This window comes from Trachypithecus francoisi, unplaced genomic scaffold (assembly GCF_009764315.1).
Source record: "Trachypithecus francoisi isolate TF-2019V2 unplaced genomic scaffold, Tfra_2.0 Lachesis_group15, whole genome shotgun sequence".
Lineage (NCBI taxonomy): Eukaryota > Metazoa > Chordata > Mammalia > Primates > Cercopithecidae > Trachypithecus > Trachypithecus francoisi.
This window is the reverse complement of record NW_022681460.1, coordinates 99,575,371-99,592,493: the sequence shown is the minus strand read 5'-3', so window position 1 is coordinate 99,592,493 and position 17,123 is coordinate 99,575,371. Positions and strand designations below refer to the sequence as shown.

At 51.2% G+C, this 17,123-nt stretch overlaps 2 protein-coding genes across 7 annotated transcripts in view; one reads left to right on the top strand and one right to left on the bottom strand.

Moving 5' to 3' along the window:
• The window catches only part of MYH11 (myosin heavy chain 11), a 155,396-nt gene that overhangs the window by 13,679 nt on the left and 124,594 nt on the right, over window positions 1–17,123 (bottom strand). For all 6 annotated transcript variants that reach the window (XM_033235634.1, XM_033235631.1, XM_033235635.1 and 3 more), the window contains 11 exons: window positions 10,230–10,436; window positions 8,289–8,393; window positions 8,048–8,200; window positions 7,562–7,810; window positions 4,858–5,070; window positions 4,343–4,555; window positions 3,636–3,797; window positions 3,071–3,199; window positions 2,707–2,795; window positions 1,810–1,933; window positions 620–828 (listed from right to left, as the gene is read on the bottom strand). In XM_033235634.1, coding sequence (XP_033091525.1) covers window positions 620–828; window positions 1,810–1,933; window positions 2,707–2,795; window positions 3,071–3,199; window positions 3,636–3,797; window positions 4,343–4,555; window positions 4,858–5,070; window positions 7,562–7,810; window positions 8,048–8,200; window positions 8,289–8,393; window positions 10,230–10,436 — 1,853 coding nt within the window. The remainder of the gene's footprint in view (window positions 1–619; window positions 829–1,809; window positions 1,934–2,706; window positions 2,796–3,070; window positions 3,200–3,635; window positions 3,798–4,342; window positions 4,556–4,857; window positions 5,071–7,561; window positions 7,811–8,047; window positions 8,201–8,288; window positions 8,394–10,229; window positions 10,437–17,123) is intronic.
• Window positions 1–17,123, top strand: part of NDE1 (nudE neurodevelopment protein 1) — an 83,716-nt gene that overhangs the window by 65,914 nt on the left and 679 nt on the right. The gene's annotated exons all lie outside the window — the stretch shown is intronic.

The following is a 17,123-nucleotide window of genomic DNA, read 5'->3' as shown; positions in this document are numbered from 1 at the left end:
TTTGTGTGTGTGTATGTGTGTGGCAGGGTCCCACTCTGTCACCCAGGCTGTAGTGCAGTGGTACGATCTTGGCTCACTGCAACCTCCCCGTCTCACGTTCAAGCGATTCTCCTGCTTCAGCCTCCTGAGTAGCTGGGATGATGGGCATGTGCCACCACGCCCGGCTAATTTTTGGTACAGACAAGGTTTCACCATGTTGGCCAGGCTGGTCTCAAACTCCTGACCTCAAGTGATCCACCTGCCTCGGCCTCCCAAATTGCTGGGATTACAGGTCTGAGCCACCATGTCCACCCTGGTTGGATTTTTGGTCTGTTAGCATGCTCTCCCCACGGAGGCTGAGAAAAGCCACATGTTCTGCTGGGAAGGCTGGTTAATGTCAGGAGGACCATGGCGATGCTAAGAGCAGCTCACATTTTAGGTGCTTGCTCTAGGCCAGGCACCAGCAGGGCACTTTGCTGTGTTTACATTCAGTTCTCACAACACACCTGCACTGTGGGCACCACAGAGCTTGCTTCTTACAAGCCAGAACTGATGCTGGAAGAGGTTCCCTCATTTCACTGTGACCCTTGCTGTCCATCACCCCAAGGCAAACTGGGTTCAGAACTCCAGACCCGCATACCTGGCCTCCTGCTCGACCTGCTCCTCCAGCTGTGCAATCTTGGCCTCTAGCGCTGCGATAGTGGACTTGAACTTGGACTTGACGGCCCCCTCCATCTCCTGGAGCTTGCTTTTAAGCTCCTTGTTCTGCCGCTCGAGCTGCTGCCGGGCACTCTCATTCTTCTGGGCCGTGCTGCGCTCTGTGGCCAGCTCATTGCTGAGCTGCTCGGCCTGGGGAGGAGAGTGAAGGCTGTGTGGTGGACTCAGGGAAGCCCAGGACAGGGCACTGAGACCATGCACCTCCTCCTGCTGCCTCCAGCCTTGTTTGGTCTCTGCACGAGTCCCTTGATCCAGGCGCCCTGTCCTCCTCTCCTTCATCCTGTAAAACTCCACTCAAGAGCTTCTTCCAGCCTGGGCCCTGTGGCGCACACCTGTAATCCCAGCACTTTTGGAAGCTGAGGCAGGCAGATCACTTGAGGTTAGGAATTCGAGACCTGCCTGGCCAACATGGTGAAACACCATCTCTATTAAAAATATAAAAATTAGCCGGGCAGTGGTGGCAGGTGCCTGTAGTCCCAACTACTTGGGAGGCTGAAGCAGGAGAATCCCTTGAACTTGGGAGGCAGAGGTTTCAGTAAGCCAAGATTGCGCCACTGCACCCCAGCCTGGGCAGCAGAGTGAGACCCTGTCTCCAAAAAAAAGAGGTGCTTCTGCAAGTGTCACAGTGCCACCCAAGCTGAGCGAGTGACTTGTCCCTTGCTTTCTCCGTCCTGGAGTCGCCTGGAGAACGATGCCTGTTCACCCTACACCACAAGGGGCTGCAGGTCACAGGATGGTCCCTAGTGCCCACCATGGGACTGGTGCTCAGTGACATCACCAAGGGCCCACTGGATAAGGCCAGAGCTTCAGCTGGGGGAAAACACAATGAAAGAGCACCCCAAGGCCCCGACCCAGGGACGGCCGTGAGGTACAGGGAGCCAGACACGCCGTGGCTGGAAAATGAGACACTGCAGCGTGGAGATGGGTGTTCTGAAGACAGTAGCCTGGGCACTGGTGTAAGGGCCCTGGATGTCTACTCTCAGGCCCCGCCACCGTCTTGTCCCTCAATCCGGGGCCTGCACGCAGGAAGCCGCCATGCCTGTGTTGACCGGTGCAGGATCCTGCTGCAGGAGAGACAGTAGGCAGCAAGACTGATGCCCAGGCAGCCCTCACCTGCTGTGTGGCTTTGCGGACCCGGTCACTCATGGCCTCCATGTTGCCCTGCTCCTCCTCCAACTCCTCCTCCAGCTGGGCAATCCGGGCCTCCAGGCGGCGCTTCTCGTCCTGGAGTGCGTTCCTGGGGGAAGGGCAGCCATGTTGGGGGCCTCTACCGTCCCCCGACTTAGAATTTGCCCCTCCTTGGAGTGATGCCTCAGGGGGATTGCCCTCCTCATCTAGTGGGGGAAACTGAGGCTTGGAGAGGATTAGAAGACTCATCTGTAGTTACACAGCCAGGAAGTGGGCAGCTGGGACTTGGACCGGGTCCGTATCAGCAAAGCTGGAACTGGGATGGGGACCAGCACACTCCTCCCTGACTCTTCTTTGCCCCCCCTTCTCCCCACACAGCTACTTATTGGGAATGAATGAAAGCAGCCACACCCCCAAACAGAGGCATGAAAGTGCTGAGGGAAAACCTAATCACCGTGGGTCTGTCCCCAATCTCAGAGGATGCTTTGTCAGCAGCATCATTGAAATGGGGGTCCAGGGCCAGGCACGGTGGCTCACACCTGTAATCACAGCACTTTAGGAGGCCAAGGTAGGAGGACCACCTGAGGTCGGAGTTCAAGACTAGCCTGGCAAACGTGGTGAAACCCTGCCTCTACTAAAATTATAAAAATTAGCCAGGCTTGGTGGCGTACACCTGTAGTCTCAGCTACTCGGGAGGCTGAGGCAGGAGAATCACTTGAACCTGGGAGGTGGAGGTTGCAGTGAGCCGAGATCTCACTACTGCCCTCCAGCCTGGATGACAGAATGAAACTGTGTCTCGAAAAAATTTAATAAAATGGAGGTCAAGAATGCTGCCTCTCCCGACATCCTCTGCTTCAGAGCCGACTTCCTCCAGTTTCCTACCTTCCCGACAGGCTACTGGCCAGCTCCTCTGCCAGTTCCTCCTTCTCAAGGTCCGCCTGTTTGCGAGCCCTCTCAGCTGCGGCGAGGTCCTAGGTGGGTGGGAGGAAGCCTGCTGTCTGCCAGGGAAAGGCCAAGCCCCACCGAGAGTCCACCCTGCCCCCTCACCCACCCTTGAAAGTACATGTTCTTCCTCTGAGCTCAGGGGAGGCCCCATGAATCCATAGAGGAGGGAAGCATGTGTCTTTCTAGACAGGTGGAGCCCACAGGAGGAGGAAATGAAATCTGGGAGTGCACAGACTGGAGCTGCCAAGGGTTGCTACCATGACACCGCGTCTGAGGCTCTCCTAGCAAGACAAGGCTTTACCTCTTGTAGCTGCATGAGGTCTGCTTCTAAGCTCTTGGCTTTCTTCTCATTCTCCTTGGCTGTGGCAAAGATCTCATCTCTGGAGGCACGGGCATCTTCCAGCTCTCTTTGAAAGTCCTTCATCTGAGCCTGCATGAGTCAACAGGAAGGACAAGTTCAGATGTCCTTACTGCCCCAAGTTCTGCTGTCCAGTTTAACTTTGCAGATCCACCCCTTGGATTTTATGCAGTGGACCACAAAGAAGTTCCCATTGCATGAGCATGGCCCTCAGTTCCAGGTGGCTGGTGGCGGACTGGGAGCACCATTCTGGATGGGCTCCACAGACCTGCCTGAGAAGCCGAGCCCCTGATGTGATCTGAGGGCAGTGGCCAGATACCTCATAATGCTGCCCGACCCAGGGCAGGAGACAGCCACCAAAACCTGAATGGTGCTAGAAAAGCCCCAGCTGAACCCACACCAATGGCAGGTGTGGGCTGGCTTCCTGGAGCCTGCTCTGCTGACTTTGGTGGCCTGAGGGGACTGTGGCCTCCCTCCGCCCATGCCCCGAGCTCCTAGTGCTACCCACCTGCAGTTTGCGTAGCTGCTTGATGGCTTCCTCCCTCCCCTTGATGGCGGAGTCGGCCTGAAGCTCCAGGTCTTTCAGGTCCCCTTCCAGCTTTTTCTTCGCTGCAGCCGCCAGGGCACGTTGCTTTCGCTCGTCTTCCAGTTCCGTCTCATACTCGTGAAGCTGGGCGAGGAAGAGAGATGTGTGCTGCCCCACTTGCCCCTGGGAGGTCCTTTAGCCCACCCCGGCAGCACGTCATTGCACCCCTTCCCCAGCACATCCCCCCTGCGAGGCAGGCATCTCATCCCAAGTTGCAGATGAGGAAACGGAATCTCACGGGGTGCGGGTGGCTCATGCCTATAATCCCAGCACTTTGGGAGGCCACCAGGAGAATGGATCACTTGAGGCCAGGAGTTCAAGACCAGCCTGGCCAACATGGTGAAACCTCGTCTCCCCTTAAAAAAAAAAACATTAGCTAGGTATGGTGGCATGCGCCTGTAATCTGAGCTACTTGGGAGGCTGAGGCATGAGAATTGCTTGACCCCAGAAGGCAGAGGTTTCAGTGAGCTGAGATAATGCCACTGTACTCCAGCCTGGGCGACAGAGCGAGACTCTGTTTCAAAAAAAAAAAAAAAAAAAAGACGTTTCCATGCCGACCGTGAGAAGTGGTGATAGGAATGAACAAGGCCACCCGACCTCCCTCTGCTGGCCTCCCCGGCAGCACGCACCTGTCTCTGCAGTTGCCTTCTCTTCTCCTCATTCTGCTCGTCCCGGGCTTGGAGATCCCTCTCGAACTGGCCCTTAAGCGCCTGCATGTTAACTTCCAGCCGCAGCTTGGCGTCCTCCGTGGCCTGTAGCTCGTCCTCCAGCTCTTCCAGCTGCGTCTTCATCTCCTCCATCTGGGTCTCCAGGGCCCGCTTGGACTTCTCCAGCTCATGGACCTGCCGGCATGGTTGAGGAAACCCACCGTGAGCGGCAGCACAGGAGGTCAGGGAGGTGGCTCCCACAGGATGCCTGGCCGGGACTCAAGATGGCCCCTGAGAGCTCAGACCCCCAAACTCAGACCCATCCTCGACTGCCATTCTCAGCCCCTCCCAGCCCCTGCACCAGTCCAAAAACCTTCCATTTCCAAAGATAGTTCGCTATGAAAAAGGCCCGGAGCCAGCTTCTCCCATGGACTGGTGAACAGCACAGAGGGTGGGTGGGCGAAACATGGACAAGAAAACAACCCACAGCCACTTACGTTCTTGCCCACGTCATCCTTGGAGCTGACCAGGTCTTCCATTTCGGCTTTGAGCATTTTGTTGGTCCGCTCGAGTTCCTCTTTGGCTTCCAAGGCCTCTTCAAGGGCCCGAGCCAGGGACAGGGCCTTGGTTTCCTTCTCCCTGGCTTCTGCCTCGGCTCTGTCCCTCTCATCCGCGTATTTGGAAGAGATGTTTTTCTCCTCGGCTAACAACTGCAACACAGCATAAGACCCAGAGGTGACTTCTAGGCACATCCGGGGTCAGCTTCACTGGATTGTAAATACTGGGGAAAAGCCCTGTGTCCTACCGAATGTATCGAGGTGCAGGTGTAAGCAATGTAGGTTGTCTATGGGAGTAGTTTATATAATCATCTGGCCTTCTGAATTCTACATCAACCTTATGCAGAGCCAGAAATCAGCTGAATCTTTTTTTTTTGTTGGTTGGTTTGTTTTAGATGGAGTCTCACTTTGTCACCAAGGCTGGAGTGCAATGGCACAGTCTTGGTTCACTGCAACTCCGCCTCCTGGGGTCAAGCAGTTCTCCTGTCTCAGCCTCCCGAGTAGCTGGGATTACAGGTGCCCACCACCACGCCCGGCTAATTTTTGTATTTTAAGTAGAGACGGGGTTTTGCCATGTTGGCCAGGCTGGTCTCGATCACCTGACCTCAAGTGAGCCTCCTGCCTCTGCCTCCCAAAGCACTGAGATGACAGGTGTGAGCGGCCACACCTGACCAAATTGTGCTTCGAAACCACTAAAGCTGCCCACGTTGCTTAGAGCACACTGAGGTCAAAGTGACATTTAAAGCTACCAGAAGCTAGTTATTATTTTGTTTCATGGCCACAAGTAGCTATTAATAGCTCATAAAAGTATCCTAAGGGTCTTAGTAGGGAAACGGTAAGTGTGGGTGGCCCTGCATACATATCTGTCTGCTTGGAGAAGCAACTCAGAGAACATTCCATGCTCATGTTAATCTCATCTTCAGAGAGGACAGAGCAGATTATATATGGTAACATCCAAAAGCCAAACTTCCACTATGCAGCAAAGACAGGGACCTCTGAATGGCACAGTCAACACAAAAATCCCACACTGCGTGTGACACTGCACTACACTGTGACAGGAAAATAAAAGCAACCTCAGGCCTTCAACCAGATAACGAAGCGGTGAAGATGAGCTGACAGCCCAGAGGAGAGGTGGCTGATGGGAAAAGGAGGAACTGGGATGTCATCTAAAGTCCTGACGCTATGAGGCCAGTCAGGGAGGGGTAAGGAACCCTCAGGCATCTGGCATTTAGCCTCACTGTACAATCCTCATTTTATTTCTATTTTTGAGACAGAGTTTTCCCTCTATCACTCAGGCTGGGGTGCAGTGGTGCAATCTTGGCTCACTGCAACCTCCGCCCCACCCTGGGTTCAAGCAGTTCTTCTGCCTCAGCCTCCCGAGTAGCAGGGATAACAGGCATGTGCCACCACGCCCAGCTAATTTTGGTATTTTTAGTAGGGACAGAGTTGCACCGTGTTGGCCAGGCTGGTCTCAAACCCTTGACCTCAAGTGATCCACTCACCTCAGCCTCCCAAAGTGCTAGGATTATAGGCGTGAGCCACCGTGCCTGGCCTCTCAAACTGATTTTTAAAATAACCCTGAGTCACTTGTAAACTAAATCGTATTTACTAAATAATAATATATCTTAAAAGTTGGTATTTAGGGGTTTGGGTCATACAGCGGTCTGCATTTATCATACAATTAAGAGTGATGCATTTCATCACATGTAAGTTTTACCCCAAAAGAAGCAAAATTATGTTTAAAAATAAACTAATTAATATGCAATGTTGAGGTGTGGAAGGGGAAATGTACCCAAGAGATAAGGCATGATAGATAGAATTAGTCTTTATAAATAAATATGTGGGCCGGGCATAGTGGCTCATGCCTATAATCCCATCACTTTGGGAGGCCAAGGCAGGCAGATCACGTGAGGCCTGGAGTTTGAGACCAGCCTGGACAACATGGCAAAACCCCATCTCTACTAAAAATACAAAAATTAGCCAGACATGGTGGTGCACTCCTATAATCCCGGCTACTTGAGAGGCTGAAGCAGGAGAATCGCTTGAACCCAGAGGCAGAGGTTGCAGTGAGCTGAGATCGCACCACTACACTCCAGCCTGGGTGACAGAGCTAGACCCTGTCTCAAAATAAATAAATATGTGATAAAGTTCATATAATACAGTGTCAATGACTGAATCCAGGTGGTGGCCTTACAGATGTTCACTGTACAATTCTGTCAACATTTCTGTGTGCTTGGAATTTTACAGAATGAAATCTTAGGGAAGAGTGGTATTAAAAGTATAGAAACTGAATTACTTGGGAGACTACTCATTAGGTATTCCATAAATATTTTTAGTGAATGAAATATGCACCTCATTCCTTCTTGAGGCTAGAAACTAAGGCATCACCATGTGTGCAGGTGACCCTCCTGGTGCTGGTACCCAGAAAAGTCACAGACATCAAGACTTCTGTGCCATCCTTACTGTGACCCGGTAGCCTTAATGCTCCATGGTCGCCCAAGACAAGCTAAGAGAGCCTCCCATGGCTCCTCACAGAGTGGAGAGGGGATGCAGGCACAGGCAGGAGCCACACGTCGTACTCTGCAGAGCTGATTCCCCGACCCAGCATCCACGGCCAGAGTGGAGGACACCCCATGCCCTCTACCTGATCAAACTTCCTCTGCTTCTTTTCCAGGTTGGACACGAGTTGCCGCTGGTTGTCCAAGTCGACGACCAGGTCATCCAGCTCCTGCTGAAGCCTGTTCTTGGTCTTTTCCAGTTTATCATAAGCGGCCGCCTTCTCCTCATACTGCTGGGTGAGGTTCTCGATCTCCTTCTGGAATCTCTTCTTCCCCTCTTCCAGAGCTTCCACGGTGCTGGCAAAGTCCTGCAGCTTCTTCTTCGAGTCGGAGAGCTACAAGGACAGCGTCCAGGGTAGGGTGAGAGGGGGACCATGAGTGACCCCTGTCCCTGGCTCCACAGACTCTGGGAAGCGAAAACCATGTCTCCTTGTTGGAGAAACCCAATAGCAAGGGAAGCTGGGGGGTCAAGCACCATCGCACCAACACTCCACCACGATCTGCCTATGGGGGATCTCAGCGCAGAGAAGTTGAGAGGACCCATGACGGAAGCAAGGGCACAGGGCAGGCACCTGGATGTTGAGAGTGGAGATGTGACGCTCCAGGTTCTGCTTGGCCTCCATCTCCTCGTCCAGCTGGTCTTGCAGGCTGTTCCGCTCCTCCTCCAGCTGGCGCAGCTTCGTAGACACATTGAGCTTCTGCCGGGTTTCTTCTTGAAGCAGCTCCTGCAAAAGGGATGCACGGAGGTCCCAGGGACCCGCCCCGAGGAAGGCCACCCCCCAGGTCCCCTGGATGATGTGGCAGGACACTCACCTGGGTGTCCTGGAGCTGGGAACTGAGGGACGCCACGTCCTTGGCCAGCTTAATGGCCTTCCCCTCAGCCTCGTTAAGCATCCCTGTGACGCTCTCGACTTCATTCTGAGGGTGCCAAGAGACTGGTTAGTCAAAGCCTCTAGAAAGGGATCCTCATTAAAAGGAGCCCTTTTTACTCAAAACACGTGGTGTACCCTCGTGGGCTAGGACTTGGGGTGTCCACTGATTGAGAAAATATCTCCACAAGGTATGGGACTCTGATAAAAAAAAAAAAAGAAAAAAGTCTGCGGCTCGAAGGGAACTCTGTCACCTATGAGTTAGGACCCTGGCCCTCGACTCTGTGGTTCTAAGAACTTATTTGAGCCCCAATTGTATTGACAGGGACCTGATCCCACTAAATGGATCCTAGATCCCTGCCAAGGTTGGTAGAGACAAAGCAGCAGGTCTGAGAGTCCAGACGAGGTGCTCTGGCTGGTCCACTCTCTAAGGTTGGAGACAGGAGACCAGGATGGTACTTAAATGTCCAAGGGATGCTGTTCCATCCCCTCCTTCCTCACTCCTACTCTTTGTCCCTTCACTGACCCTGATGGCCAAAGCCAGAGACGCAGACCCTAAAGGTAAAAACACCCTCTGTGTATTCTCTGGCTTTTACTCCCTAGTGTCTCTGCATAAGTCCCTTTGAAGGTGTTAGCCTACCCCTCCATCTCTTCCATTGACAAGGAGGCTATGAATGATCTTGACACTGCTTATATGAGGGCAGCAAAACCGCTGCTCTCCACTGCATGTGGGAAAAAACATCTCACTCAATGCTTCCCCTGCCCCTTGGTCCCTGGCTGTGAACATGTTAAATATTTATGAAAACTTTGGCCACATCCCCACGAGTGGAAAGGCAGGCTAAATGTCTGTTCCAAGTGAAAGAAGACCAGAGACAAACAGACCATGTCACTCATCAGCTTAAAACCCCTCAACAGCTTCGCATCACCCAGAGGGAGGACCAACATACGTGTAATAGGTCTGCAAAACCCCACATCATCTGGTACAACCTCCTCCTCCAACCCCACTCTGTACTGTCTCCCCCTACCCCCAACCCCAACTGGGCACTCAGCTCTACTGGTCATTTGTCTCCTAATTTTTCTACTTACCACAGGGCCTTTGCACATGCTGTTCCCTCTGCCTGGTAGACTTATCCATGCTCCTTAGGGAAGCTTTCGTGGCCCCTCCTCCCCCAGGTTTGGCCTCCTGGTTATTTACACTTAGGCATCATGTGCCTTCCCTTTGCTGCATCATTTGACATTCATTTATGTGATTATTCATGTCTTCCTTTCCCCTTACTCGGCTGGAGTCCTACTGGGGCAGGGACAGTGTCTCTTCTTGCTTGCTGCTGTTTCTCAGGATTAAGCACAGTGCCTGGCATACAGCAGGTACTCAATAAATACTTCTCAAATTGGCAAAGGAAGGTTTTTTTTTTTTTTTTTTTCTTTTTTTCCTGAGACAGAGTTTTGCTCTTTTGGCCCAGGCTGGAGTGCAATGGTGCGGTCTCTGCACACTGCAACCTTTGTCTCCCGAGTTCAAGCGATTCTCCTGCCTCAGCCTCCCGAGTAGATGGGATTACAGGCACCCACCACCACTCCTGGCTAATTTTAAAATATTTTTAATATTTCTAATATTTTTAGTAGAGACTTTTCACCATGTTGGCCATTACTGGTCTCAAACCCCTGACCTCTGCCTCCCAAAGTGCTGGGATTACAGGCATGAGCCACCACGCCCAGCCACAAGGTTTTTTAATATTTAAGTGAACAGGGAGATCATCGCCCCCTCTCTGGGAACGCAGCTAGAGGAAAGGACTTGCCTTGCAGCAAGAAAGACCTCAGCGAGCCGGGAAGAGGCTCCTTCCCACAGAATGGATACCACCCAGCACCACCCACCACGCCACCACCTCACCTGCAGCTTGTGGACTTTGTCGTTGAGCTCCGCCCGGGCCCGCTCCCCATCGCTGCACTTGGACTGCAGCTCCTGCACCTGCGCCTCCAGCTTCTTCTTCTTGTGTTCCACCTCCTGCTTGGCCTGGCCCAGGACCCGCAGCTCCCCGGCCAGGTCTGCGTTCTCCTTCTCTAGCGTCTGCTTATTCTTGTCTAGGTTTGCCTTGGCCTGGCGAAGGAAGCAGAGGGGAGGGAGAACGTTTCAGACCCTGCCCTTTCCTCCCTCAGAGAGGTCCAGGAAGGCACACGGCGGGGGGCACACAATCACCAGTAAGAGATTTGGGGTTTTTATTTTTGTTGTTTATTTTTTTGAGATGGTGTGTTACTCTGTTACCCAGGCTGGATTGCCGTGGCGCGATCTCAGCTTACTGCAACCTCCACCTCCTGGGTTCAAGCTATTCTGCCTCAGCCGCCCAAGTAGCTGGGATTACAGGCGCCCACCACCACACCCAGCTAATTTTTGTATTTTTAGTAGAGACAGGGTTTCACCATGTTAGCCAGGCTGGTCTCAAACTACTGACCTCAAGTGATCTACCCATCTTGGCCTCCCTAAGTGCTGGTATTACAGGTATGAGCCGCTACGCCCGGCTGATACTTTGGATTCTACTTTCGTAAAGCTCATGGGTTGCAATCTGGGATCCCACAAGTGGTGTCCAACCTGCCGTCATGTCCCCTTTGACCCCTTCACTACTTTTTAAAAAATGAGTTGCCAACGTTTTAATAAATGTCACATAAAAATCTGGATTCCCAGCTTCTTTTTCAAAAAACTTCGTTTGAAGGCCCGTCATGGCAGCTCATACTTGTCATCCTAGCACTTTGGGAAACAGGCAGGAGGATTGCTTCAGGCCAGGAGTTCAAGACCAGCCTGGGCAATGTAGTGAGTGAGAGACCAATCTCTACTAAAATAAAACATTAGCTGGGTGTGGGGGGCACACACCAGCAGTCCCACCTACTCAGGAGGCTGATGGCAGGATCACTTGAGCCCAGGAATTGGAGGCTGCAGTGAGCTATGATCACACCACTGCACTCCAGCCTGGGCAACAAAGTTAGACCCTGTTTCAGAAATAAGTAGCTTTGGGAGGCCAAGGCAGTGGATCACTTGAGGTCGGGAATTTGAGACCAGCCTGGCCAACATGGCAAAACCCCATCTCTACTAAAAAAAGAAAAATTAGCTGGTGGTGGCGCATGCCTATAGTCCCAGCTACTGGGGTGGCTGAGGCACAAGTATTGCTTGAACCTGGGAGGTGGAGGTTACTGTGAACCAAGATCACGCCGCTGCATTGCAGCCTGGGTGACGGAGTGAGACTCCATCTCAATCAATCAATCACTCTAACATTCTATATCGTGACTGTGGTGGTGGTTACACAATACACATTTGTTTAAAATTAATGGAGCAGTAAAATGGATAAATTTTACTGCATATGCCTCAGTAATCCTAAACTTCAACAATAACACAACGAAAGATCTGGAAACAGGGGCTCTTGCTTTCCTTCAAGGCAACAATCTGCCAGATCTAAGTAGCGGCTGGCTCTGCAGGTGGGGCAGTCACATTTCACTGCCCCCTGTCCTTCACAGGTGTCGTGTGATTGACACTACTACTTCTGTCCTAGTTAAGGGAAACTTATTTTATGGAACCAGCTCCTGTAGGCATGTAAGTTGCCCTACAGGAAAAAAAAAAAAAGTGTGTTGGAGCCGGGTGCGGTGGCTTATGCCTGTAATCCCAGCACTTTGGGAGGCTGATGCAGGCAGGTCACTTGAGGTCAGGAGTTTGAGACCAGCCTGGCCAACATGATGAAACCCCGTCTCTACTGAAAATACAAAAACTAGCCAGACATGGTAGCAGTCACCTATCATCCCAGCTACTCAGGAGGCAGACGCAGGAGAACTGCCTGAATCTGGGAGACAGAGGTTGCAGTGAGCCGAGATCGCGCCACTGTACTCCAGGCTGGGCGACAGAGTGAGACTTTGTCTCAAAAAAAAAAAAAAGTGTGTTGGGCAAAAGCAGGATGGGGTGAGGGGCTTCTTTCCAGGTTGTAGAGAAGGGGAAAGAGAGACGTGCATGTATCCTGAGAGGAGAGGACCCACCACTCAGCCTTCCCATGGTCCCTGGGAGATGCTGGGCATTGATGCCAGTCCTCCCTCCAAGACATGACTAAGAGCTGCCGGACCTTAGATGGGGACAAGGAGTCTCTTGGTGGGAACAAAGCAGTGAAGTGGGGACCCTAGAGGACATGGGCTCCCAGAAACCTTAGCCCAGCCTAAGACCCCAGAACAGGGGAGCCCAGGTAGGAGCTGATGTTAAAAGTTTCCCCCACAAGCAGGTGGAACTAGGTCTGTATGTCAGGATTCAAGATGTTAGAGACAAAGGCCTCTTTTTCCCTGCACCTGAGATGGGCAGAGGTTCCCACCTTTACCTGCTTTGTGTGGGTCAGTAATGGACATGCTGTCTGCTGGTGGTCTGAACTGAGTCTTCCCAAAGAGGCATGGCTGGGAATGGGTTTGACTTCCAGCCCTTGTTCACGCCTAATGACCCGTAAGCATGGGGAGGGTCAGTGACTCTGTCTGGGGCCTCACTCTTCCAACCATATATATATATATATTTGGAAACGGAGTCTCATTCTGTTGCCCAGGCTGGGGTGCAGTGGCACAATCTTGGCTCACTGCAACCTTTGCCTCCTGGGTTCAAGTGGTTCTCGTGCCTCAGCCTCCCAAGTAGTTGGGATTACAGGCGACTGCCACCATGCCCAGCTAATTTTTGTATTTTTAGTAGAGACGGGGTTTTGCCATGTTGGCCAGACTGGTCTCAAACTCCTGACCTCCGGTGATCTGCCTGCCTGAGCCTCCCAAAGTGCTGGGATTACAGGTGTGAGCCACCGTGCCCGACCTCCAACCATAAAGCTAAAAGGGACATGTGTGGCTTACTGATGTCTTGAGGGCTAATTGTTCCTGAAGGTGGGAATAACCCATTTCAATTAAAATTCTCTAAAAATAAAAAGTAGGCTGGGAGTGGTAGCTCATGTCTGTGATCCTAGCACCTTGGGAGTCCAGACTGGGAGGACTGCTTGAACTCAGTAGTTTGAAGCCAGCCTGAGCAACATAGTAAGATACCCATCTCTACAAAAAAGTGAAAAATTAGCTGGGCATGGTGGCAGAAGCCTGTAAGTCCCACCTACCAGGGAGGCTGAGGCAAGAGGATCGCTTGAGCCCAGGAGTTTGAGACTGCAGTGAGCCAAGATTGCACCACTGCACTGCAGCCTGGGTAATAGAGTAAGACCTTGTCTCTAAAAACAAAGTTTTTAAAAAATAAAAAGTAACTTTTGAACATAATACAAGGAACACAATTGAATGGGGAAATATGTACGGCATAGTTACAACTAGCAAAATCCGATTTGTCCAAAATACATAGAGTTGACAAATTGTTGAGGGTTAGTATTTAGATCCCACTCGACAAGTAGTAAGAGTCCATTGATTCATTTGGAGAGTGAGGGTGAGCTCAGTCCCGTGCAGTGCTTTTCAGAGGGTCCTCCCGAGACCACCTCCATCAGGATCAATGGCAGGCCTGGAAATTTTTACTTTGACGGGAGTTACAGGTGAAATGAAATTAATTTGTAAAGCACTTGGAATACTGTCTGGCACATAAGTGCTACACTTTTTATTGTATTGTTTTACTTACTATTTTTATGTAAACAACAATTGAGGTTCCAACAGACCAGGCAATGAACCAGCCCCCAGAAAGGTATTCAGTAAACCACCACATGGAAGACAGTTCACCTTGACTAGTTGATGCAGTTTAGATCTGCGTCCCCACCCAAACCTCATGTTCAATTGTAATCTCATGTTCTATTGGATTACAATTGAACATGAGATTTGGGTGGGGACACAGATCCAAACCGTAAAACTAGTCAAGGTGAACATTGGGGCCTGGTGGGAGGTGATTGGATCATGGGGGCAGTGTGTGTGTGAGTGACAGAGTCTCGCACTGTCGCCCAGGCTGGAGTGCAGTGGCGCGATCTTGGCTTACTGCAACCTCCGCCTCCCCAGTTCAAGTGACTCTCCTTCCTCGGCCTCCTCAGTTGAGATTACAGGCACCCACCAACACACCCCCAGCTAATTTTATTATTCTTTGTTTTGGCGAGACGGCAATTGATTCTTGTTCCCCAGGGTAGACTGCAATGGTGCAATCTCAACTCGCTGCAACCTCCACCTCCCAGGTTCAAGTGATTCTCCTGCCTCAGCCTCCCAAGTAGCTAGGACTACAGGCGTGCACCACCACGCCCAGCTAATTTTTGTATTTTTAGTAGACACAGGGTTTCACCGTGTTGCCCAGGCTGATCTCGAACTCCTGACCTCAGGTGATCTGCCTGCCTTGGCTTCCCAAAGTGCTGGGATTACAGGTGTGAGCCACTGCACCAGGCCTCATTTTATGTATTTTTAGTAGAGATGGAGTTTCACTATTTTGGTCAGGCTAGTCTTGAAATCCTGACTTGGTGATCCATCGATCTCAGCCTCCCAAAGTGCTGGGAGGACAAGCATGAGCCACGGCGCCCGGCCTTTGGAGGCAGTTTCTAATGGTTTAGCACCATCCCTTTGGTGCTGCCCTCATGAGGTCTGGTTGTTTAAGTGTCTGGCACTCCCCATTCTCTCTCTTCTGCCCGCTCTGGTCATGTAAAACGTGCTTGCTTCCCCTTTGCCTTCCACCATGATGGTAAGTTTCCTGAGGCCTCCCCAGAAGCAGAAGCTGCTATGCTTTCTGTACAGCCTGCAGAACCATGAGCCAATTAAGCCTCTCTATAAATTACCCAATCTCAGGGTGGGGTGCAGTGGCTCACACCTGTCATCTCAACACTTTGGGAGGCCAAGGCAGGTGGATCACCTGAGGTCAGGAGTTCGAGATCAGCCTGGCCAACGTGGCAAAACCCCTTCTCTACTAAAAAAAAAAAAAAAGAAAAATTAGCTGGGCATGGTGGTGTGTGCCTGTAGTCCCAGCTACTTGGGAAGCTGAGTCTGAGAATCATTTGAACCCAGGAGGTGGAGGCTGCAGTGAGCCGAGATCGCGCCACTGAACTCCCGCCTGGGTGACAGAGTAAGACTCCATTGCTCAAAAAATAAACAAATAATCCAATCTCGGGTATTTCTGTATAGCAATGCAACAACGGACTAATACACTAGTGATAGGACCAAATGCAAACTCCCAACACGTTTTAGGCAATGCTGCACCCACTTAACCTAGTAGAACCAAAAGCTTCCACTGAAGGGGATGTGGAGGGGCTGGAACACTGAGGGTGATGTAACTCAGGCTTTTAGGAAAACAATCTGGCAGAAAGTCACAAGCTAAAAAACTTACCCTGGGGAATGAAGCACAGGAACTACCCCAAAGGAGAGAAAAGTACCCAAGATTCAGCATTCAGTACTGCTATTTACCAGCTCCAACTCCCATGCACCCCAAAGAGCCCAGCAACAGGAGACAGAGTCATTTGACCTAGTCATTCTCAAATTACGCTGGAGAGAGCTGTTCTGCCATTGAAATCAAATAATGACAATTTTCCTCCAGTCTTTTTTTTCACAAAAGAAAAATCGCTATGTTGCCCAGGCTGATCTGAAAGTCCTGGGCTCAAGCAGTCCTCCCTGCTTAGCCTCCCAAAGTGCTAGGATTCCAGGAGGCGTGAGCTGCCATGCCTGGCCTGCCTCCAGTCTGCAGAGAAATTAAAACGGATAGAAAGTTCCCAGTTTTAAGTTTCATTTAAATTTCCTCCGAAGTGTTGTTACACCTTTGCTTATCCCTGAGGGGCAGTATATTAATAGGCCCCACCCATCCTACAGGCTTCCAGTCCCGTAGAGGCTAGAAAATGGGGTCTAGGGCAGACCATTTGGGTGCAAATCATGACTGTCACTTACCAGCAGTGTAACCTTGGTTAAGTCTCTTCACCTCTAGGTACCTTGGACCTCAGTTTCTTTGCTTGTAAAATGAGTTTAATAGTACCTGTCTCACAGGGTGGTTGTGAAGATCAATTGACATACTAGTAGTATGAGAAGCATTTCTATTCTTTTTTTTTTTTTTTTGAGATGGAGGCTCACTCTGTCACCCAGGCTGGAGTGCAGTGGCATGATCTCAGCTCACTGCAACCTCTGCCTCCTGGGTCCAAGTGATTCTCCTGCCCCAGCCTCTTGAGTAGCTAGGATGACAGGCACATGCCACCTAATTAGCACACACCCAGCTAATTCTTTATATTTTTGTTAGAGATAGGGTTTCACCATGTCGGTCAGGCTGGTCTCGAACTCCTGACCTCAAGTGATCTGCCCGCCTGGCCTCCCAAATTGCTGGGATTACAGACATGGTGAGCCACCATGCCCAGCCTATTTTTATTGTTTGATTAAGGTCTCACTCTGTTCTCCAGGCTAGAGTGCGGTGGCATGACAAGGCTCACTGCAGCCTCAACCTTCCAGGCTCAAATGATCCTCCCACCTCAGCCTCCCAAACAGCTGGGACCACAGAAATGCACTACCATGCCTGGCCAATTTTTTTTCTTTTTTCTTTTTTTTTGAGATGGAATCCTGCTCTGTTGCTCAGGCTGGAGCGCAATGGCATGATCTCTGCTCACTGCAACCTCCACCTCCTGGGTTCAAGTGATTCTCCTGCCTCAGCCTCCCGAGTAGTTGGGATTACAGACATGCACCACCACGCCCAGCTAATTTTTTGTATTTTTAGTACAGACAGGGTTTCGCCATGTTGGCCAGGCTGGTCTCGAACTACTGACCTCAGGTGATCCACCCTGTTTGGCCTCCCAAAGTGCTGGGATTACAGTCTTGAGCCACTGCGCCCGGCCAGTTTTTTGTTTTTGTTTTTTTTTTAAATTTA